We start from the raw sequence: 25,866 nt of genomic DNA on the forward strand, positions 1-25,866 counted from the left end.
CTGTATTTATCAGGATTTACCTACATTATATTTCATAACTGCCTTCCAAAAAAAATTTAGGAGGTACTTATGAAAGTGCACAAAGCTCCTAAGACATTCTGATCTTTTTTGTAGCTAGTAATTTCTAGTTGTGTGAAATTTTTGGAACAAAAGATACTATAAAATCAAATAACATAAAATATAACCCTGGTAAAAGAAAAAACCCAAACAATACAGCAATTCAGTAACCCCTAAACCCCACCATTGACATCAGCTTGAGTGGATGTTCTATGCTATGACAAGTTTCATTGCAAGTGCTTATCATGAAGAACTGTACAGAAAGGATAGGAAGGGAGGAGGGGTTATGCTATTAGTTAAGAAACACCAAAAATCCAAGGAAGTGAAGCCAGTCGACATCGCTGGACAGTGCAGTGTCAAGTCAGTTTGGTGTGAAATAAGCATTGGAAGATCAAAATTGAGAGTAGAAGTGTGCTATAGGCCTAATGACTCTGATTAGTATAATAAGAAACTGTACAGGGAAATAGAGTAGGCCAGTAAATCAGAGAGTCTTATAATGGGGAATTTTAATTTCCCAGATATTGACTGGAATTTGTGGCTTGGTCACTCACACACTAGCAAGGCTTTTGTGGATTTATTGGATGATTGTTTTCTGCATCAGCATGTTTGGGAGTAATACTCTTGATCTGATTATCAGTAGTGATTCTTCATGCATTAAGAATATGCAGATAAAGGAACCACTAGGTGGTAGTGATCAGTGTGCTGAAGTGGGATTTATCAAAGAGGTAACTACCATCAGGGATAAAGGGAAGGGTTTTTCCTTTCGTAAAGGTGACTATGATGGTCTGAGACAGTATTTAAATTCTATGCAGTGAGACCAACTGATGATGATGTTACCAACAGCAAATTCTAAATGGGAAGCATTCAAAGATTTTATCTTGGAAGCTACTAGGCTTTACATACCAACTAAGAAATATTGTTCAAGATTTAGGCCTAATGGATGTCAGATGAACGAATGAGACATATGGCAGAGAAGAAAAATGCATGGGATACATATAAATTAATGGGTGAAGCCTATGATAGATATAAGCTGGTCTGTAACCAAGTCACAAAGAAGGTTAGGCAGGCAAAGGATGCAAAGAAAAACAGAAAGGAGTTCTTTATCTATGTAAACTCTAGAAGGTAAAGGGATGAACCAGATTGGTCCACTAGATATTCATGGTTCAGCTGTTGATGATCCTGCTCAGGTGGCTAACAAACTAAATGAGCATTTTGTATCTACATTCACACATGAGGAATTATTCAGGAAGGGGAATACCAGAGGTGAATTAAACTCTGGCAGTGAGCTAGATGATTTTGTAATAACTGAGAGGAAAGTGGAGGAGAAATTGTTGAGGATAAACATAAAAAAGGCACCCGGGGTAGTAGTAGTAGTGGCATGTGATGCAAGAAAGCAAATGTATGAGCTTATGCAGCATCAGCCAAAAGAAAAAAAATCACACCATTCCCTCCAAATGCCTGTCCAGTTCCTCCTTAAATTTATTCAACCTGTCAACTTCCACAACGACAGAAGGAAGTTTGTTCCAGCAATTAACCACCCGCTGGCTAAAGGAAAATTTCTGCACATCTATTCTTAATTTGAATTTATGCCCCCTTAGGTTCGTAATCTGAACAAGTGGAAGGATCCCATCAGAATTCAGCGTGCTCAAACCATTCAAGGCCTTATACACCTCAATCAGATCACCACACAGGTGCCTAGTCTCCAGCCACTGCAATTTGCAGAACTTAAGGCTCTCTTGGTAAGAGGATCCCTTCATTCCCCTCACCAATCTTGCCCTTCCCTGTACACGCTCAAGTAAATCTAAGGATGGATGGATGGGATTTATCCAGTTATATTAAAGGAGGCAGCAAAGGAAGTAAGCAAACCCTTAGCTATAATTATGAGAGCTTCTTTGGGCTCAGGGGAGGTACCCATAGACTGGAGATGTGCAAATGTGACTCCAATTCACAAAGGAGGATCAAAGGCTGACACAAGTAATTATAGACATGTGAATTTAACTTCTGTTCCAGGAAAATTAATGGAGGCACTGGTTAAAGAAGCACTGCAGGATCTTCTAGACAAGACTTCAGTTATAGCTCGGACACAGCATGGTTTTGTTAAGGGAAAGTCTTGCCTGACCAATTTGATTGGATACTATGATGCGGTCACAAAAGAACTGGATGCAAGGAATAACTTGGATATCATATATTTGGATCTTATAAAGGCTTTTGATACTGTTGGACATGGAAGACTGCTGCACAAATTGGAGCAGTGTGGCATTGGAGGCAAATTGCTGCTATGGATAAAGGGATGGTTGAGGGGGTGAAGACAGAAAGTGATAATCAATGGACACTGCTCATTGTGGACTAATGTTATTAGTGGAGTCCCTCAGGGTTCAGAAAACAACAATGGACCCAACCTTGGGTCCATTGTTGTTTTCTGTATTTATAAATGATATTTATGATGGTATATCAAGCTTAATGTCCAAGTTTGTAGACGATACAAAGGTTGGCAGGGTTGTTAAGGACAGTAAAGATAGTATGCTATTCCAACTGGAGATAAGTTGAGAAAGTGGGCTGAGAAGTGGCAACTGAAGTTTAACATTGACAAATGCAAAGTACTGCATATGTGTAGAGATAACCAAAGAGAAACTATTCTGCAACAATCCTTCCTCAATATGAATTTGGGCCCCCTCAAATTAAGAGTAAGAACCTGAGGGGGCATAGATTCAATTTGAGGAAAGATAATTGTAGAATAGATATGCAGAAGTTTGCCTTTGCCAGCAGGTAATTGATTGCTGGAGCAGACTGCCATCTGTTGTTGTGGAAGTTGATAGCTTAAATAAATTTAAGGCTGAACCAAACAAACATTTGGAGTGACTGGATGGGTGAAATGGGAAGGTTTTTTTTTTTTTCTAATGCTCTATAAGCTTGCTTTCTTTCATCATACTATATGCCTCAACTAATGCTAAAGAGCAAGAGGTTACTAGTCAATGATTTTTTTTTTACATGTTGTTTTATAACACTTTGAAAAATCCTGCATTCTAGTTACTTCAACAATCCACTTTCATTAGTAATAGAATTCACCATAAGGTGCAAGCCACAGACTTGTGCCAACAATCAATGACTCGCTGACTAAAATAAAACTTCCTGCAATTTAATCTATACCTCAAGCTCTGTAAATTGAATTTATGATCCTAGTTCTGGAATTCATTAGAATAGTGAGATTTCCACCTTCATTCATTTTACTAATTGCTCAGAGCCATTATAACCTTATTCAGGTAACCTCTGATGTGCCTGGATGCCAAGCTCTGCAGCCCACATAATTAACGTTAGCATTAGTAGAGGCATATGATGCAAGAAAGCAAGCTTATGCAGCATCAGCTAAATAAAAAAAAATGCTCCCATTTCACCCCTCCATCGCTTCCAAATGCCTGTCCAGCTCAGCCTTAAATTTATTTAGGCTATTAGCTTACACAGCAAAAGATGGAAGCCTGTTCCACCAATCAAAAATCTGCTGGCTAAAGGCAAATTTCCAAACATCTATTCTACAACTATCTTTCCTCAATTTGCAACTGTGCGCTTCAGGTTCTTAGTCTGAGCAAGAGGAAGAATCTCATCAGCATTCAGCCTTATACACCTCAATCAGATCACATTGCAGGTGCCTACTCTTCAGGCACTGCAATTTGCAGAACTTAAGCTTTTCTTGGTAAGAGCCCCACTTTGTTCCCCTCACCAATCTTGTTGTCCTTCTTTGTACTTATTCTAGCAACTCTACATCCTTTTTAAAATGAGGCCTCCAGACCTGTACACAGTATTCTAGGTGTGGCCCGACTTGTATAATGGGACAATCATCTCCCTGTCCCTGCTAGCAAAATTCCTATATATCATTGACAAGACTCCATGACCTGTCCTAGCAGCCCATCTGCACTGCTCAGCAAACTTTATATTTGACTGCACAATTACCCCCAGGTAATTTCCACTTCTCTGAGTGCAGTACCACAGAGTTGGTATATTTCTCTTCGGTTATTACTACGCATATACAGTACTTAAACTTCAGTTGCCACTTCTCAGCACACTTTCCCAACTTATCTAGATCCAGTTGGAATAGCATACTGTCTTTACTGTCGTTAACAACCCTGCCAACCTTTGTATCATCTGCAAACTTGAACATTAAACCTGATATACCTTCATCAATATCATTGATAAATATACAAAACAACAATGGGCCGAACCCTGGGGAACTACACTAACAACATTTGTCCATGAAGAGCAGTGTCTATTGATTACCACTCTCTGTCGTCTCCCACTCAACCATCTCAACCCATTTGAGACTGCTGACGAGGCTACTAGAGACGGTCGTGTTCAAAGCCGCAAAGTGGATTTTTCTTATTTATTGATTTGAAATTATTGTTTTTCTAAAACTTTTGATTTAAATTTAGTAGTATAACATTATTTTGTGATTTTCTGATTAATTTGGTGTATTTATTCTTTACTCGGCCTTGTAATTGCATAAAAGTATCGGTAAGGGTTTCCACGTGTTTCAACTCCGCTACCGTTCGTAATTTTCCCGCCTTTGTGATACGATAGTTATATACCGTACTTGAACTTTGCTTTCTGAAACAATTTCTTGTTTCAGAAAGCAAAAAAAAAAAATGAAAAACTGAAAATAGTTTAAGCTTAGCATCAGCATTACTTAGAAATTCTGAAACAATTTCTTGTTTCAGAAAGCAAAAAAAAAAAAAAATGAAAAACTGAAAATAGTTTAAGCTTAGCATTAGCATTAGCATTAGTAGAGGCATTTGATGCAAGAAAGCAAGCTTATGCAGCATCAGCCAAAAAAAAAAATTAAAGTAAAATAAATAAATAAAAAATAACCACTTCCACTTCACCCCTCTGTTCGTTCGAAATACCTGTCCAGCTGAGCCTTAAACTTATTTAGGCTATCAACTTCCACGACAAGGGATGGAAGTCTGTTCCACCTCCAACCACCCGCTGGCTAAAGGCAAATTTCCGCACATCTATCCTACATCTGTCTTTCCTCAATTTGAATTTATGCCCTCTCAGGTGATTATTCTGAGCAAGAGGAAGAATCCCATCAGCATTGAGCATGCTCAAACCATTCAAGGCTTTATACACCTCTATCAGATCACCTCGCTGCTGCCTAGTCTCCAGACACTGTAATTAGCAAAACATAAGCCTTTCTTCGTATGAGCACCCCTTTGTTCCATTCACTATTTTTCTATTATTTATTATTTGTCTATTATTTATTAGCATTAGTAGAGGCATATGATGCAAGAAAGCAAGCTTATGCAGCATCAGCCAAAAAAAAAAAAAAAAACTTCCACTTCACCCCTTCATTCATTCGAAATACCTGTCCAGCTGAGCCTTAAATTTATTTAGGCTATCAACTTCCACAACAAGGGATGGAAGTCAGTTCCACCGACCAACTACCCGCTGGCTAAAGGCAAATTTCTGCACATCTATCCTACATCTGTCTTTCCTCAATTTGAATTTATGCCCTCTCAGGTGATTATTCTGAGCAAGAGGAAGAATCCCATCAGCATTGAGCATGCTCAAACCATTCAAGGCTTTATACACCTCTATCAGATCAACTCGCCGGTGCCTAGTCTCCAGACACTGTAATTTGCAAAACTTAAGCCTTACTTCGTAAGAGCAACCCTTTGTTCCATTCACTAATCTTGTTGCCCTTCTCTGTACTCATTCCAAAAAAGAGTGCCTCCGTAGCCAGGTGGGATGGAGCAGCAGTGCGTAGCACACGCTTCTTGATTAGACTGGAGTTCGAGCCCGTCACCACCAAATACAGAGGATGCAGAAAGGTCAGGGAATGACCACCGCATATTCCCGGAGCAATATTGCCTTAGTTGCTAATGCTCCTAAAAACCAAATAACAACAACATTCCAAAAGCTCTACATCCTTGTTAAAATGACCTGTATACAGTACTCAAGGTGTGGCCTGACCATTGCCTTATACAAGGGAATAATCACCTCCTTATCCCTGCTAGAAAAATTCCTGTATATCATTGACAAGACACCATGAGCTACTCTTGCAGCCCGTCTGCACTGCTCAGAGAACTTCATATCTGCCTGCACAAATACCCCCAGGTCCTTTTCATTCTCTACCACTGTCAGTGTAGTACCACAGAGTTGATACGTTGCTCTGGGGTTGCTGTTTCCCATATGTAGTACTTTACATTTGTCAATGTTAAACTTCATTTTCCACCTCTCAGCTTATCTGCTCAACCTTTCCAGATCCTGTTGCAGCAGCATAGCGTCAGTAGTGTCCTTAATAACCCTGCCAACCTTTGTATCGTCTGCAAACTTGGACATTAAGTTTGATATGCCATCATCAATATTATTTACAAATACAGAAAACAATAATGGACCCAATACTGAACCCTGAGAGACTCCGCTAATAACATTAGTCCATGATGAGCAGTGTCCATTGATTACCACTCTCGGTCTTCTCCCCCTCAACCACCCCTTTATCCATAGCAGCAATTTGCCTCCAATGTCACACTGCTCCAATTTGTGTAGCAGTCTTCCATGTGCAACAGTATCAAAAGCCTTTCTAAGATCCAAGTATATAATATCAAAGTTATTCCCTGCATCCAGTTCTTTTGTGACTGCATCATAGTATCCAATCAAATTGGTCAGACAAGACTTCCCCTTAACAAAACCATGCTGTGTCCAAGCTATAACTGAAGTCTTGTCTAGATAATCTTGCAGTGCTTCTTTAACCAGTGCCTCCATTAATTATCCTGGAACAGAAGTTAAGCTCACAGGTCTATAATTACTTTTGTCAGCCTTTGATCCTCCTTTGTGAATTGGGTTCACATTTGCACATCTCCAGTCTATGGGTACCTCCCCTGAGTCCAAAGAAGCTCTCATAATTATGGCTAAGGGTTTGCTTACTTCCTTTGCTGCCTCCTTTAATATAACTGGATAGATCCCATCCACCCCAGGTGTCTTTCTTGTATTTATCTTCAACAATTTCTCCTCCACTTTACTCTCAGTTATTACAAAATTATCTAGCTTACTGCCAGAGATGAATACACCTCTGGCATTTCCCTTGCTGAATAACTCCTCATGCGTGAATGTCGATGCAAAATATTCATTTAATTTGTTAGCTACCTGAGCAGGATCATCAACAGTTGAACCATCGATATCAAGTGGACCAATCTGATTCAGCCCCTTCCTTCTAGAGTTTACATAAGTAAAGAACTCTTTGCTGTTTTTCTTTGCATCCCTTGCCAAAGATTTCTCATAATCTGCCCTTGCCTGCCTAACCTCCTTTGTGACTTGGTTACAGACCAGCTTATTTCTATCTTAGACTTCTGTGTCACGTGTTAATTTATATCTTTCCCATGCATTTTTCTTCTCTGCCATATGTCTCATCAGTTCATCTGACATCCATTTAGGCCTAAACCTTGAACAATATTACTTAGTTGGTATGTAAAGCCTAGTAGCTTCCAAGATAAGTTCTTTGAATGCTTCCCATTTTTAATTTGCTGTTGGTAACATCATTAGTTGGTTCCACTGTATAGAATTTAAATACTGTCTCAGACCATCATAGTTGCCTTTTCGAAAGCAATAACCTTCCGTTTACCCCTGATGGAAGTTACCTTTTTGAGTAAATCCCACTTCAGCACACTGTGATCACTGCCACCTAGTGGTTCCTTTATCTGCAGATTCTTAATGCATGAAGAATCACTACTGATAATCAAATCAAGTATGTTACTTCCTCTGGTTGCCTCCCAAACATGCTGATGTAGAAAACAATCATCCAATAAATCCACAAAAGCCTTGCTAGTGTAAAAAAAAAAAAGTAAAATGCAGCCATTATCAACTCATTGAAGGATGGAAGCCTCCTCAACAATTCAAGCCGAGGGAAAATGGACCATAATCTGCCACGCTGGTCCAGTGCGGGTTGGCAGATCGACCATATTTAGCAATCAGGGGCTTGAACCTCGGTCTACTCGGAGAGCGTGTGCTACTGCACTCCCGCTCCTGACCACTTGGCTACAGATAAGTGACCAACCCACATATTCCAGTCAATATCTGGGAAATTAAAATCCCCCATTATAAGACTCAGATTTACTGGCCCACTCTATTTCCCTGTATATTTTCTTATTATACTCATCAGAGTCATTAGGCCTATAGCACACTCCTATTCTCAATTTTGATCTCCCAATGCTTATGTCACACGAAACCGACTCAACACTGCACTGTCCAGCGATGTTGACTGGCTTCACTTCCATTTGTTCCAAATTTTGCAGATGCATAATTTTGCTTTAACAGAGAACTAATTATGCAGAAATCTTTTGATTTTGAATAGCATAACCCCTCCTCCCTTCCTATCCTTTCTGTAGATGTTGTACTCGCCAAATTCCAGTTCTGCATTCCTTATATCTGTGTGACACCACGTCTCTGATATCCAAAAATATATCTGCCTTTGATGCTTTGAGCAATACCTCAAATTCATTAAATTTATTTACCAAACTCCTAGCATTGGTGTACACGCAAGTATACATGCACCTGTTCCTATTCTTCGCTACCCTAACACAACCCATGTGTTTACTTGTACCGCAATGGCTCCCAGCAGTCTCTGAAACATCCCACATCCTGTTTTTCAGGCTTCTGCTCATTCCAATAGAAGCAGTGCAAGAGTCACTTTCACCTCTGCCAGTGGCTACTGTTAATCTATTAGTTCTTGTATCCCCACAAGCTAGCAATTTTCCTACCCACCTAATACTGCCTCAATAGCATCAGCAAATATTCTTGCACCCTTTCTATTTAACTGCATCCCATCCCTGTAGAAGCAGTCTCTCCTGTTTAGAAGTACAGACCAGGCAGAAAAAAATTATACCCCTTGAGCCTTGCACAATCTTTCCAGGGCTGAATTGATCGACAAGGCTCTCTCATATACTCCCTCCTATCGTATCTGGGCAGAATTGCAGACACTTTTAAATTCAACCCTAATTCACGGCTTTTTTTCAACAGTGACCTGTACTTGTTAAGTAATTCTGCCGGTCTCCTACTCTTAATATAATATTAGTGCCAACGTGTACAACTATATCACCTTTTGTGCCCTTAAAAGATGATATCTGCTCTACAACATCATCAACCTTTGACCCTGGCAAACATACCCTGGTCCTGTTCCACTTATCCTTTTTACAAAGCATATTCCCTGAAACGGGGAATATGCTTTTCCCTGACAATAGAGTCGCCAACAAGTCCTGTGGGACCCGCACATTCTGCTTTGGGGGTTGCCTCTGAGTTGCGTAATGACCAAGTGCAAGCTCTGGCATTGATGTGGGTAGCTGAGAGCTTGATGGGCCCTCAATTTAGATCCTTCGAGGGCATCCACCCTGTCCTTCAAGCTCTCATATAGGCCCATAACAATGCTGAGTTGTCGCCTGATTTCGTTGCACTCCTTGCATCGTACACACACAAAGACATCCGCCATGGCAATATCGTGTCCTGTACCTGATTGCTCCACAAACATCATGCAAGCAGTGCATTTTAAAAGGCTGTGATTCAGAGGGCAACTGCCCCCCCTCAGTTCTTCTCCGAGCCACAGCATTCCCATTAGCTTGAGCCTTTTGCTTTGCTGCTGTGGTCTGAGTCATGGTTTTGATTTAATTTTAATAAAATTTTAATTTCAGTACAAAAGTATAACCCTAAACTTGTATCCCAACACAGTTATAACGCTATATATATTTTTCAGTATCAAGTTTTTTCTACGAGTTCCGTTTATATAACTTCCATATCAAGTTATGTATTAATTAATTATATTACGTTTGTAATCTAAGTCGTTATATGTATTTAGTTAAAAGTACATTTTAACTGACAAAGAAGTTTAACAAAATTAATAGATTTTACTGATTAATTGACAATATTATATTATATGCTATACTATACTTACTGACGCTTTCTAGTTCGGGATATAACGTATCGTATAACAAAGGCGGCAAGTTACGAACGGTAAATCTACGGACACTTAAGTATTAATTAACTTCCAAGTCTCACTGTTTCAATTCAGAATAAACTAACGGTCCTGACTAGGTCTATAAGCTACTTAAAGAAAATAATTTGATGTAACAATTGGTCAATAGAGCGGCTAAATATGGCTAAAAACTTCTCATTCAGCGGAGCTGCAACTTGTAACACGTGGATTTGATACCCTTACCGATATTTTTATGCTGCTAAATTAAAATCAAAAGTTTTATAAAAACAATAATTTCAAATAAATAAATAAGAAAATCCACTTAGCAGCTTTGAACACGTCTGGCTCCCCCTCTTATTGCACACAAAAGTTATAGTGAATGCCATCCATTTAAGTTTGAAGTTATAGCTTCATCATGCTGAGAATTTATAAGCAAATACTTATGGAAATCTTTTTTCGACTAAAATTTGGTGTGTTCTGATTAATGATTTTTCTGAAATTTCTAATTGTGTAACTACCATAAATCACAGTTATACAACCCAGGGGCTCACATCTGGTGAGTATGGGCATGGCACACCCAGGGTCCTGAGCTGGATATCATCATTCTTCTCTTTCTTGGTGATTCCCTTTTTTGTCTCTCTCTCTCAGGGTGGCTCAGGAATTTTTTTTTTTTTTTTGCTGGTGCAGCATAAGCCTCAGGCTTCGTTGCACCATATAGCTAATAATAATAATAATTGGAAATTTTATAAGTAGTGTTATACAACTGTAAATTGTAAACTAGTAAAATTAAAGGGAATATTATATAATGGAAATATATTTCAGTCTTGGCAGAAGTGAGGGAAACCAACCCTTAATAAAATGGGCATGGTGGAAGATTACAATATTTTCTCTCTACTTTTGGTCCACATGGAGCCCCACCATGTTTTGGAGGACGTTTAACTGTTCTGGTTCTCTGCTGAATTCCTCCCTGACCACAAGATTTTGAACATTTCGACCAGTCTAACCACTGATTCAGCATACAATCTAGTAAAAATACAAAGAACACTGGTTAAAAATAATTTTAAAAAACTATATTTAAAATAATTATATATAATACACATATAGACAGAATAGTAAGTCTGTTTTATCAATAGTAAGAATGTTCTATCAATAGTAAGATTTTTCTATCAATAATAAGATTGTTGTTGGTTTCTAAGGTCTGTTGTGGGCATTCTTCCAGTGATAATAGCTAAAGCTACAACTTGAAAGTCTAAAACAGTGATGGAGATATTATCCACTCATATTATTCATATTATTATCCCCTGGCCATGAACAGTTTGTAGAATAGTACTGTTCTTTTTCTCATTGTATCATGAAGAATATTTATTTTTTACTCAGGTTTCACTTTTGAATTAAATCAAGTGAATTTTGATAAGGTTATCATTCTACAAAATCTATATCATCTGTTTGCATCACAAAAATAGGACTATTAGTAGCGCCAGATTTCTCCTCCATGTACAAATTACATAAAACCATATACTGCACTATATGCTTGGTATATTGGAGGTGATCACACAGGTATGAACTAATGCAAGCAAAGATCAAGGTGTGGCATTCAAACCCCACTGAAGAATGGCAAAACCACTGTGACACTCAGCTTTACTAAGCACTAGATGATTCTCACTAACCAGTGCAATACCATCACTTAGTTTAATAAAGGCTAACTGTAAGTTAAAGGACTTATGTGCTGTATTATAATGACTAAGTATATTAAAGCAAATATTCAAATATTATATGCAAATATTCAAATATTTGGGATCAATCTTACAAAGTGATGGATCATCCCAAGCAGAGATCAATAAGAGAATTACAGATGGCAGAAAGGCTATCGGCATGTTAAACTCTGTTCTGTGGAGCAAAAATATCCTAAATAAAACAAAGAAACTTATATTTCAAACGATTGTACAAAGTCTTCTATTGTATGGAGCGGATCAATCTTACAAAGTGATGGATCATCCCAAGCAGAGATCAATAAGAGAATTACAGACGGCAGAAAGGCTATCGGCATGTTAAACTCTGTTCTGTGGAGCAAAAATATCCTAAATAAAACAAAGAAACTTATATTTCAAACAATTGTACAAAGTCTTCTATTATATGGAGCGGAAACCTGGACATTGAATAGGCGAGCGGAAAACAAATTGCTCTCCACAGAAATGGATTTTTGGAGACGCTCAGCAGGAACTTCTAGAAGAGACAGAAAATGGAATGAAGACATAAGAGAAAAAATGGAAGTGAAAAAGACTATTATTGACACCATCAAAGAAAAGCGTCTAACATGGTATGGACATGTAAAACAGATGCAAGAAAACAGATATCCAAAGGCTATCCTGGAATGGGTACCTCCTGGAAGAAGGAGAAGAGGAAGACCTAGGAGGACATGGATGGATGGAGTACGGAAGTGCATGACCGCCCGAGGCTTAACCGACCAAGACATCTTGAACCGCACTTTATGGCGGGAAAAAATTCCTAACAAGAAATAACTTGTAGGCTGAGGAAACCCATTGTAAATGGAAACATTCCTGTTGAAGAAGAAGAATATTAAAGTAGCACCACTTAATTTCCAGCACTCGCCTCTTGATGAATTCGCTTGGATGTGATGAGTTATAGAAGCCACAGTTAATAAGAGTGAGAAACTTACTTGTACTAAACCATTACTGAAGTCTTGGTTCAATTTAAATTTAAAAAATTAAACATGAAATTAATTTAAACCCATTAAAATATGCATGTAAGAAGGAAATGTACATTCCATTCCACAGTTGTCTATTAAAATCGTAAAGACGAATATCGAAAGTTTCTGGTGCACAACTATTGGCATTTTATTAATAATTAATCTATTCAAGACTATCCCCATCTTTACGATTTTAATAGACAACTGTGGAATGAAATGTTCTATCATTGTTGGAATGCAATATGCTACCATCAGCAAGACTATGGATAGGATTTCCAGTCAATGGAAGAAGGTCATTAATATAATTAGTGATGTCAAAAGACAGAGAGCTCTCTGCATCACCCACAGTGAGCCATCAGAAAGAAAACTATTTGGATACCAAATTACAAAAAACATTTGGAAAACCATAAGATGGAAACATTTAGAAGACCTTTATGCCAAACACAATCAAAATTCTTTTTAAATGTCAAGAGCATCTGCTTGAGTTTCACGAAACCTTTCCATCATATTTGTATATCACCAATAGATTAACACTAACGAAATCCATACTGGTGATCAATGATCAGATGGAAGGTTTCTATATACTTTAAAAATTGGCAGTTAATAGAGTTCTCCAATACTTTAGAAAGAATAGAAATTAGCACAATGGGAAGGATTTGTCACCCTTTTTTAGGATCTAGCAGGATACGAGCAAATTTCCAAGCAGCAGGGAAAACACCAGTTGAATAACAAAGTGTAAAAATGTGACTTTTTGGTATTGGTATTTAAGGGCACAAGGGCAGCTGAGGCCAAAATGTGCCAGTTCCTATATTATTATCCTAAAGTAATAATTTTTTTTTTCCATTTTGGCATCAGAGGAATTCATATATATGTATTTGTTTCAGAAAGGTATAGAATTCAGCTAGGTTAGCACTATTTCCAATCATGTGGGTAAGTGATAATGGTTCTTGCAGTTGTGATTGAGAGCAGAAAGTACTTCTGAAATGGGAATAGTGAGGATCTAAAAGTATATGCTTGACTGTAAGTGGTAATGTACAATGTGTGCATCGAGGTGGGTCATCCCCCATTGTCCAAGTTTGGAGATGATACAAAAGTTGGCAGGGTTGTTAATGACAGTAAAGACAGCATTAGCATTAGTAGAGGCATCTGATGCAAGAAAACAAGCTTATGCAGCATCAGCCAAAAAATAAAAAATAAAATAAAATAAAAAATAAATAAATAAATAAAAAAAAAAAAAAAAAAAAACCCACTTCCCCACTCTGTTCTTTCAAAATATCTGTCCAGCTGAACCTTAAACTTATTTAGGCTATCAACTTCCACGACAAGGGATGGAAGTCTGTTCCACCAACCAACCACCCACTGGCTAAAGGCAAATTTCTGCACATCTATCCTACATCTGTCTTTCCTCAATTTGAATTTATGCCCTCTCGGGTGATTATTCTGAGCAAGAGGAAGAATCCCATCAGCATTGAGCATGCTCAAACCATTCAAGGCTTTATACACCTCAATCAGATCACCTTGCTGGTGCCTAGTCTCCAGACACTGTAATTTGCAAAACTTAAGCCTTTCTTCGTAAGAGTACCCCTTTGTTCCATTCACTAATCTTGTTGCCCTCCTCTGTACTCGTTCCAGCAGCTCTACATCCTTCTCGAAATGAGGCCTCCAGACCAATACAGTACTCAACGGAATAATCACCTCCTTATCCCTGCAAGAAAAATTCCTGTATATCATTGACAAGACACCATGAGCTACTCTTGCTGCCCGTCTGCACTGCTCAGAGAACTCCATTTCTGGTAGCACAATTACCCCCAGGTCCTTTTCATTCTCTACCACTGTCAGTGTAGTACCACACAGTTGATACGTTGCTCTCGGGTTGCTGTTTTCCATATGTAGTATTTTACATTTGTCAATGTTAAACTTCATTTGCCACCTCTCAGCCCATCTGCTCAACCTTTCCAGAGGGTGTTGCAGCAGCATAGTGTCAGCAGTGTCCTTGACAACCCTGCCAACCTTCGTATCATCTGCAAACTTGGACATTAAGCTTGGTATACCATCATCAATATCATTTATAAATACAGAAAACAATAATGGACCCAACACTGAATCCTGAGGGACTCCACTAATAACATTAGTCCACGATGAGCAGTGTCCATTGATTACCACTCTCTGTCTTCTCCCCCTCAACCACTTTATCCATAGCAGCAATTTTCCTCCAATGCCACACTGCTCCAACTTGGGCAGCAGTCTTCCATGTGCAACAGTATCAAAAGCCTTTCTAAGATCCAAGTATATAATATCGAAGTTATTCCCTGCATTCAGCTCTTTTGTGACTGCATCATAGTATCCAATCAAATTGGTCAGGCAAGACTTCCCCTTAACAAAACCATGCTGTGTCCGAGCTATAACTGAAGTCTTGTCTAGATGATCCTGCAGTGCTTCTTTAACCAGTGCCTCCATTAATTTTTCTGGAGCAGAAGTTAAACTCACAGGTCTATAATTACTTGTGTTAGCCTTTGATCCTCCTTTGTGAATTGGGGTCACATTTGCACATCTCCAGTCTATGGGTACCTCCCCTAAGTCCAAAGAAGCTCTCATAATTATGGCTAAGGGTTTGCTTACTTCCTCTGCTGCCTCCTTTAATATAACTGGATAGATCCCATCCACCCCAGGTGTCTTTCTTGTATTTATCTTCAACAATTTCTGCTCCACTTTACTCTCAGTTATTACAAAATTATCTAGCTTACTGCCAGAGTTGAATACACCTCTGGCATTCCCCTTGCTGAATAACTCCTCATGTGTGAATGTCGATGCAAAATATTCATTTAGTTTGTTAGCTACCCGAGCAGGATAAATCAACAGTTGAACCATCGATATCAAGTGGACAAATCTGATTCATCCAATTCCTTCTAGAGTTTACATAAGTAAAGAACTCTTTGCTGTTTTTTTTGCATCCTTTGCCAAAGATTTCTCATAATCTGCCTTTGCCTGCCTAACCTCCTTTGTGCCTTGGTTACAGACCAGCTTATCTTAGGCTTCTGTGTCACATGTTAATTTATATGTATCCCATGCATTTTTCTTCTCTGCCATGCGTGTCATTAGTTCATCTGACATCCATTTAGGCCTAAACCTTGAACAATATTTGGAAGCTAATCAATACTTACGAGTGTGTAGAAGTACCATTCGAGAATTCCCGCCATTTTTACACGATAGCATAAGCTTAGTGTAGTATAGTGCATAATATAATATTGCCAATTAATCAGTAAATCTATTAATCTTGATAAACTTTATTGTCAATTAAATTGTATTTTTAACTCTATATATATATAACGACTTAATCGTAACAAATAATTAATACATAACTATAGTGGTACACATGATACGGAAGTTGTATAAAGGGAACTCATAGAAAACACTAGATACCGAAAAAAATATATATAACATAACTGTTTTGGGATATAAATTAAGGATTTAATTTTTGTTTTGAAATTTTATTGAATTAAATCGGAATCATGACTCTGACCAGAGCAGCAAAGCAAAAGGCTCAAGCTAATGGGAGTGCTGTGGTTCAGGGGAGAACTGAGGGGGGCAGTTGCCCTCTGAATCACTGTCTTTTAAAATGCACTGTTTGCTTGATGTTTGCGGAGCAGTCGGGTACGGGACATGATACTGCCAAAGGGGATGTCTTTGTGTGTGCACGATGTAAGGAGTGCAAGGAAATCAGGCGACAACTCAGCGTTGTTATGGGCCTTTATGAGAGACTTGAAGGACAGGGTGGATGCCCTCGAAGGAAATAAATTGAGGGGCCCATCAAGCTCTCAGCTGCCCACATCAACGTCAGAGCTTGCACTTGATCATCAGGCAACACAGAGGCAGCTCCCTAGGCAGAATGCGCTGGTCCCACAGGAACTAGTAGTTGTTGGTGACTGTATTGTCAGGGAAACGGGGAACATGCTTTGTAAAAAGGATAGGTGGAATAGGACTAGAGTATGTCTGCCAGGGTCAAAGGTTGATGACATTGTAGAGCAGATATCACCTTTTAAGGGCACAAAAGGTGATATAGTTGTACACGTTGGCACTAATGATATTAAGAGTAGGAGACCGGCGGAATTACTTAGCAAGTACAGGTCACTGTTGAAAAAAAGCCGTGAATTAGGGTTGAATTTGAAAGTGTCTGCAATTCTGCCCAGACACGATAGGAGGGAGTATATGATGAGAGCCTTGTCGATCAATTCGGCCCTGGAGGGATTGTGCAAGGCTCAAGGGGTAGAATTTTTTTCAGCCTGGACTGTACTTGTTAACAGGAGAGATTGCTTCTACAGGGATGGGATACACTTAAATAGAAAGGGTTCAAGAATTTTTGCTGATGCTGTCGAGGCAGTGTTAGGTGGGTCGGAAAACTGCTAGTTGGGGGGGGATACAAGGACTAATAGATTAACAGTAGCCACTGGCAGAGGTGGAAGTGATTCTTGCACTGCTTCTATTGAAATGAGCAGAAGCCTGAAAAACAAGATGCAGGATATTTCAGAGACTGCTGGGAGTCCTTGCGGTACAAGTAAACACATGGGTTGTGTTAAGGTAGCCAAGAATAGAAACAGGTGCATGTATACCTGCGTGTACACCAATGCTGAGTTTGGTAAATAAATTTGATGAATTTGAGGTATTGCTCAAAACATTAAAGGCAGATATTGTTGGGATATCAGAGACGTGGTGTCACAGAGATATAAGTAATGCGGAACTGGAATTTGGGGAATACAATGTGTATAGAAAGGATAGACAGGACAGGAGGGGAGGAGGGGTTATGCTATTAATTAAGAAATACATAAAGTCCAAGGAAGTGAAGCCAGTCGACATCGATGGACAGGGCAGTGTCAAGTCAGTTTGGTGTGACATAAGCATAGGCAAATCAAAATTGAGAGTAGGAGTGTGCTATAGGCCTAATGACTCTGATGAGTATAATAAGATGTTGTACAGGGAAATAGAGTGGGCCAGTAAATCAGAGAGTCTTATAATGGGGGATTTTAATTTCCCAGATATTGACTGGAATTTGTGGGTTGGTCACTCGCACACTAGCAAGGCTTTTGTGGATTTATTGGATGATTGTTTTCTACATCAGCATGTTCGTGAGGCAACAAGAGGGAGCAATACTCTTGATCTGATTATCAGTAGTGATTCTTCATGCATTAAGAATCTGCAGATAAATGAACCACTAGATGGCAGTGATCACAGTGTGTTGAAGTGGGATTTACTCAAGGAGGTAACTACCATCAGAGGTAAAGGGAAGGGTTTTTGTTTTGGTAAAGGCGACTATGATTGTCTGAGACAGTATTTAAATTCTATACAGTGGGACCAACTGATGATGTTACCAACAGCAAACTCAAAATGGGAAGCATTCAAGGAACTAATCTTGGAGGCTACCAGGCTTTACATGCCAACTAAGAAATATTGTTCAAGGTTTAGGCCTAAATGGTTGTCAGATGAATTAATGAGACATGTGGCAGAGAAGAAAAATGCATGGGATACATACAAATTAATGGGTGACATGGAAGCCTATGATAGGTATAATTTGGTCTGTAACCAAGTCACAAAGGAGATTAGGCAGACAAAGGCAGACTACGAAAAATCCTTGGCAAAGGATGCAAAGAAAAACAGAAAAGAGTTCTTTACATATTTAAACTCAAGAAGGGAAGGGATGAATCAGATTGGTCCACTGGATATTGATGGTTCAACAGTTGAGGATCCTGCTCAGGTGGCTAACAATCTAAACGAGTATTTTGCTTCTACATTCACGCATGAGGAGTTATTCAGGAAGGAGAATGATGTAGGTAAAGTAAAGATTGGCAGTGAGCTGGATGATTTTGTAATAACTGAGAGGAAAATGGAGGAGAGATTGTTGAGGATAAACATAAAAAAGGCTGGGGTGGATGGGATCTATCCAGTTATATTAAAGGAGGCAGCAAAGGAAGTAAGCAAACCCCTAGCCATAATTATGAGAGCTTCTTTGGACTCAGGGGAGATACCCATAGACTGGAGATGTGCAAATGTAACCCCAATTCACAAAGGAGGATCAAAGGCTGACACAAGTAATTATAGACCTGTTAGTTTAACGTCTGTTCCAGGTAAATTAATGGAGGCACTGGTTAAAGAAGCACTGCAGGATCATCTAGACAAGAATTCAGTTATAGCTCAGACGCAGCATGGTTTTGTTAAGGGCAGGTCTTGCCTGACCAATTTGATTGGATACTATGATGTAGTCACAAAAGAACTGGATGCAGGGAATAACTTTGATATTATATATTTGGATCTTAGAAAGGCTTTTGATACTGTTGTACATGGAAGACTGCTGCACAAATTGGAGCAGTGTGGCATTGGAAGCAAATTGCTGCTATGGATAAGGGGATGGTTGAGTGGCAGAAGACAGAGAGTGGTAACCAATGGACACTGCTCAACGTGGACTAATGTTATTAGTGGAGTTCCTCAGGGTTCAGTCTTGGGTCCGTTGTTGTTTTCGGTGTTTATGAATGATATTGATGATGGGATATCAAGTTTAATGTCCAAGTTTGCAGATGATACAAAGGTTGGCAGGGTTGTTAAGGACACTACTGATGCTATGCTGCTGCAACAGGATCTGGAAAGGTTGAACAGATGGGCTGAGAGGTGGCAAATGAAGTTTAACATTGACAAATGTAAAGTACTACATATGGGAAACAGTAACCCCAGAGCAACGTATCAACTCTGCGGTACTACACTGACAGTGGTGGAGAATGGAAAGGACCTGGAGGTATTTGTGCAGGCAGATATGAAGTTCTCTGAGCAGTGCAGACGAGCTGCAAGAGTAGCTCATGGTGTCTTGTCAATGATATACAGGAATTTTTCTAGCAGGGATAAGGAGGTGATTATTCCCTTGTATAAGGCAATGGTTAGGCCACATCTTGAGTACTGTATACAGGTCTGGAGGCCTCATTTCAAGAAGGATGTAGAGCTGCTGGAACGGGTACAGAGAAGGGCAACAAGTTAGTGAATGGAACAAAGGGTTGCTCTTACGAAGAAAGGCTTAAGTTTTGCAAATTACAGAGTCTGGAGACTAGGCACCGGCGAGGTGATCTGATAGAGGTGTATAAGGCTTTGAATGGTTTGAGCATGCTCAATGCCAATGGGATTCTTCATCTTGCTCAGAATAATCACCTCAGAGGGCATAAATTCAAATTGAGGAAGGACGGATGTCAGATAGATGTGCGGAAATTTGCCTTTGGCCAGCGGGTGGTTGGTTGGTGGAACGGACTTCCATCCCTTGTTGTTGAAGTTGATAGCCTAAACAAATTTAAAGCTCAAATGGACAGGTATTTCGAACGAACGGAGGGGTGAAATGGGAGTGGTGTGTGTTTTTCTTTTTTTTTTTTTTTGGCTGATGCTGAATAAGCTTGCTCTCGCATCATATGCCTCTACTAATGCTAATGCTAATGCTAATATTTCTTAGTTGGTATGTAAAGCCTAGTAGCTTCCAAGATAAGTTCTTTGAATGCTTCCCATTTTGAATTTGCTGTTGGTAACATCTTCAGTTGGTCCCACTGTATAAAATTTAAATACTTTAAAATTTAAAATTTAAATTTGATATTATATACTTGGATCTTAGAAAGGCTTTTGATACTGTTGCACATGGAAGACTGCTACACAAATTGGAGCAGTGTGACATTGGAGGCAAATTGCTGCTATGGATAAAGGGGTGGTTGAGGGGGAGAAGACAGAGAGTGGTAATCAATGGACACTGCTCATCGTGGACTGATGTTATTAGTGGAGTCCCTCAGGGCTCAGTGTTGGGTCCATTGTTGTTTTCTGTATTTATAAATGATATTGATGATGGTATATCAAGCTTAATGTCCAAGTTTGCAGATGATACAAAGATTGGCAGGGTTGTCAAGGACACTACTGATACTATGCTGCTGCAACAGGATCTGGAAAGGTTGAGCAGATGGGCTGAGAGGTGGCAAATGAAGTTTAACATTGACAAATGTAAAGTACAACACATGGGAAACAGCAACCCCAGAGCAACGTATCAACTCTGTGGTACTACACTGACAGTGGTAGAGAATGAAAGGGACTTGGGGGTGATTGTGCAGGCAGATATGAAGTTCTCTGAGCGGTGCAGACGGGCTGCAAGAGAAGCTCATGGAGTATTGTCAATGATATACAGGAATTTTTCCAGCAGGGATAAGGAGGTGATTATTCCATTGTATAAGGCAATGGTCAGGCCACACCTAGAGTACTGTATACAGGTCTGGAGGCCTCATTTCAAGAAGGATGTAGAGCTGCTGGAACGAGTACAGAGAAGGGCAACAAGATTAGTGAATGGAACAAAGGGGTGCTCTTACGAAGAAAGGCTTAAGTTTTGCAAATTACAGTGTCTGGAGACTAAGCACCAGCGAGGTGATCTGATAGAGGTGTATAAAGCCTTGAATGGTTTAAGCATGCTCAATGCTGATGGGATTCTTCCTCTAGCTCAGAAAAATCACCTGAGAGGGCATAAATTCAAATTGAGGAAAGACAGATGTAGGATAGACGTGCGGAAATTTGCCTTTAGCCAGCGGGTGGTTGGTTGGTGGAACAGACTGCCATCCCTTGTGGTGGAGGTTGATAGCCTAAATAAGTTTAAGGCTCAGCTGGACAGGTATTTTTAATGAACAGAGGGGTGAAGTGGAAGTGGGTTTTTTTTTTTTTTTTTTGGCTGATGCTGCATATGCTTGCTTTCTTCCATCAAATGCCTCTACTAATGCTAATGCTGTCTCAGACCATCGTAGTCACCTTTATGAAAGCAAAAACCCTTCCCTTTACCCCTGATGGTAGTTACCTCTTTGAGTAAATCCCACTTCAGCACACAGTGATCACTGCCACCTAGTGGTTCCTTTATCTGCAGATTCGTAATGCATGAAGAATCACTACTGATAATCAAATCAAGAGTATTACTCTTGATTCAATCATCCAATAAATCCACAAAAGCCTTGCTAGTGTGTGAGTGACCAGCCCCCAAATTCCAGTCAATATCTGGGAAATTAAAATCCCCCATTATAAGACTCTCTGATTTACTGGCCCACTCTATTTCCCTGTACAGTTTCTTATTATACTCATCAGAGTCATTAGGCTTATAGCACACTCCTACTCTCAATTTTGATCTCCCAATGCTTATGTCACACCAAACTGACTCGACACTGCACTGCCCAGCGATGTCGACTGGTCTCACTTCCTTGGATTTATGTGTTTCTTAACTAATAGCATAACCTCTCCTCCCTTCCTATCCTGTCTATCCTTTCTGTAGACATTGTACTCCCCAAATTTCAGTTCTGCATTCATTATATCTGTGTGACACCACTTCTCTGATATCCCAACAATATCTGCCTTTGATGTTTTGAGCAATACCTCAAATTCATCAAATTTATTTACTAAACTCCTAGCATTGGTGTACACGCAAGTATACGCACCTGTTTCTGTTCTTAGCTATCTTAACACAACCCATGTGTGTACTTGCACTGCAATGACTCCCAGCAGTCTTTGAAATATCCTGCTTCTTGTTTTTCAGACTTCTGCTCATTCCAATAGAAGCAATGCAAGAATCTCTTTCACCTCTGCCAGTGGCTACTGTTAATCTATTAGTCTTTTGTCTCACTTTTGGGTGAACAGTGAGACAAATACACTCTGGTCAAAAAAAATATGAACCTGTATTCAGTATTGAATTGGGCTGCCTCTGTTTCAAATAATAGCAAGTGTGCAGTGTAGCAAAGCTTCTATAAAGTCTTTTAGTGCATTTTGGTTTAATTATAACCTTTCTTCCAGAAAAATATAGCACAGCTGGGACAAAGTTGAAGGAAGAGAACTCCAGCATATTCACTCACTGCAACTGAGATCCTGGTTAATGTAGGGGCAGGCGCCTCCGTAGCCTGTGGGAAGGAGCAGCAGTGCATAGCACACGCTTCTTGATTAGACCGGGGTTCGAGCCCGTCACCACCAAATATGGAGGATGCGGAAAGGTCAGGGAATGACCACCGCATATTCATGGAGCAATATGGCCTTAGTTGCTAATGCTCCTAAAAACCATTCAACAACAACAATGTAGGGGCCAGGGAAGACAGTGGAAATCTGTATCATGTTCTCCAAACCATTCTTTCATGTTTCTTGCACAGTGTGCTTGCACTGTCATGTATAAAGTGACCATCACATTTGTTTGGTTTATTCTATATTTGGTTTATTATATCAAGATGTAAAACTGCAGGGTGCAATAGATCTGATGCTCTAAAGCTTGCTTTTTTGCATCATTTGCCATTACCGAATCCAGGATCAAGATGATGGCGATGATTTCTTTTTGACAAACAAGGAATTTGTACCTGAAGAAGAGATAGTCGATGCTGTGTCCTACATGTGCAGGTGCTTCAAACACTATTTAAGCACATTTCCCAGAAGAGGCCACAATATTGAGAGAAAGGCAGCTGGTTCTTGTTGCCTGACAATCCCCCTTCCCATTACGCACGTGTTGTGAAGATATTTCACAACACGTTATGTGAAGATATGGCAGAGAAGAAAAATGCATGGGATACATACAAATTAATGGGTGACATAGAAGCCTATGATAGATATAAGTTGGTCTGTAACCAAGTCACAAAGGAGATTAGGCAGGCAAAGGCAGACTATGAAAAATCCTTGGCAAAGGATGCAAAGAAAAACAGAAAAGAGTTCTTTACATACTTGAGCTCGAAAAGGAAAGGGATGAATCAGATTGGTCCACTGGATATTGATGGTTCAACAGTTGAGGATCCTGCTCAGGTGGCTAACAATCTAAACGAGTATTTTGCATCTACATTCACGCATGAGGAGTTATTCAGGAAGGAGAATGATGTAGGTAAAGTAAACATTGGCAGTGAGCTGGATGATTTTGTAATAACTGAGAGGAAAGTGGAGGAGAGATTGTTGAGGATAAACATAAAAAAGGCACCTGGGGTGGATGGGATCTATCCAGTTATATTAAAGGAGGCAGCAAAGGAAATATGCAAACCCCTAGCAATAATTATGAGAGCTTCTTTGGACTCAGGGGAGGTACCCATAGACTGGAGATGTGCAAATGTAACCCCAATTCACAAAGGAGGATCAAAGGCTGACACAAGTAATTATAGACCTGTTAGTTTAACTTCTGTTCCAGGTAAATTAATGGAGGCACTGGTTAAAGAAGCACTGCAGGATCATCTAGACAAGAATTCAGTTATAGCTCAGACGCAGCATGGTTTTGTTAAGGGCAGGTCTTGCCTGACCAATTTGATTGGATACTATGATGTAGTCACAAAAGAACTGGATGCAGGGAATAACTTTGATATTATATATTTGGATCTTAGAAAGGCTTTTGATACTGTTGCACATGGAAGACTGCTGCACAAATTGGAGCAGTGTGGCAGTGGTGGCAAATTGCTGCTATGGATAAGGGGATGGTTGAGTGGCAGAAGACAGAGAGTGGTAATCAATGGACACTGCTCAACGTGGACTAATGTTATTAGTGGAGTTCCTCAAGGTTCAGTGTTGGGTCCGTTGTTGTTTTCGGTGTTTATGAATGATATTGATGATGGGATATCAAGTTTAATGTCCAAGTTTGCAGATGATACAAAGGTTGGCAGGGTCGTTAAGGACACTACTGACGCTATGCTGCTGCAACAGGATCTGGAAAGGTTGAACAGATGGGCTGAGAGGTGGCAAATGAAGTTTAACATTGACAAATGTAAAGTACTACATATGGGTAACAGTAACCCCAGAGCAATGTATCAACTCTACGGTACTACACTGACAGTGGTGGAGAATGAAAAGGACCTGGGGGTAATTGTGCAGGCAGATATGAAGTTCTCTGAGCAGTGCAGACGAGCTGCAAGAGTAGCTCATGGTGTCTTGTCAATGATATACAGGAATTTTTCTAGCAGGGATAAGGAGGTGATTATTCCCTTGTATAAGGCAATGGTTAGGCCACATCTTGAGTACTGTATACAGGTCTGGAGGCCTCATTTCAAGAAGGATGTAGAGCTGCTGGAACGGGTACAGAGAAGGGCAACAAGATTAGTAAATGGAACAAAGGGTTGCTCTTACGAAGAAAGGCTTAAGTTTTGCAAATTACAGAGTCTGGAGACTAGGCACCGGCGAGGTGATCTGATAGATGTGTATAAGGCTTTGAATGGTTTGAGCATGCTCAATGCCAATGGGATTCTTCATCTTTCTCAGAATAATCACCTCAGAGGGCATAAATTCAAATTGAGGAAGGACGGATGTCGGATAGATGTGCGGAAATTTGCCTTTGGCCAGCGGGTGGTTGGTTGGTGGAACCGACTTCCATCACTTGTTGTTGAAGTTGATAGCCTAAACAAATTTAAAGCTCAACTGGACAGGTATTTCGAACGAATGGAGGGGTGAAATGGGAGAGTTTTTTTTTTTTTTTGGCTGATGCTGAATAAGCTTGCTTTCTTGCATCATATGCCTCTACTAATGCTAATGCTAATGCTAATGCTAATTTCTGATAAAATGTGGCATTGTACAGATCGACCATCCACTCTACTTTCTCAATCTCGCACCAGTGGACTTCTTCCTCTTTTCCAAGCTGAAACTGACCTTAAAGGAAGGGATTCTAGGAAGACCTCAAGAAAAATTTAAAAACAGATCATCATCTATGCCTTTGCTGACTCTTTTCAGACACTTTTAGAATGACGTAATAAGTGTATTCAGTCAGTTGGTGATTACTGTGAATAAAAATAAAACTATTTTTGAACTCCTTTACTTTGTGTTCTTTTTATTGCACCAGTCCAGGAACTAACTTCCTTAGCTTAAAAAAATCCTGGTAAAAATCCCAGCAAAAGATTGACTGCTGGACTGCTATTTTCAAATGGTACAACATAGATTTTTCAGAATAGGGATATGAGAAATTAGCCTGAACAGCACAAAGTGCATTTAACATATTCCCTTGTATAAGGGAATATGTTAATGTTAGAGAGTGCATATGTTAGAGAGTATATGTTAGAGAGTGCATCAACTGTATATATTGTCAACAGCTAATATGACTGCACACAATTCTGTTGTATAAATGCTACATTAGATTGTGAGAGAGATTACCATTAAGAATTTGGATGAGACTGCCACTGCCTCA

At 39.6% G+C, this 25,866-nt stretch overlaps 1 protein-coding gene across 3 annotated transcripts in view; it reads right to left on the minus strand.

Moving 5' to 3' along the window:
- LOC150082412 (spondin-1-like) overlaps nt 1-25,866 on the minus strand; it is a 366,276-nt gene that overhangs the window by 1,429 nt on the left and 338,981 nt on the right. For 2 of the 3 annotated variants that reach the window (XM_090379272.1, XM_090379273.1), the window contains one exon: nt 10,855-11,029. In XM_090379272.1, coding sequence (XP_090235398.1) covers nt 10,857-11,029 — 173 coding nt within the window. In that variant the 3' untranslated portion in view covers nt 10,855-10,856. Of the gene's footprint in view, nt 1-10,854; nt 11,030-25,866 lie in introns of those variants that run through there. The other variant, XM_090379275.1, reaches the window with a different exon arrangement.

The sequence above is a fragment of the Mastigoproctus giganteus genome, chromosome 8 (genome assembly GCF_048544385.1).
Source record: "Mastigoproctus giganteus isolate SK-2022 chromosome 8, ASM4854438v1, whole genome shotgun sequence".
Classification (NCBI taxonomy): domain Eukaryota; kingdom Metazoa; phylum Arthropoda; class Arachnida; order Uropygi; family Thelyphonidae; genus Mastigoproctus; species Mastigoproctus giganteus.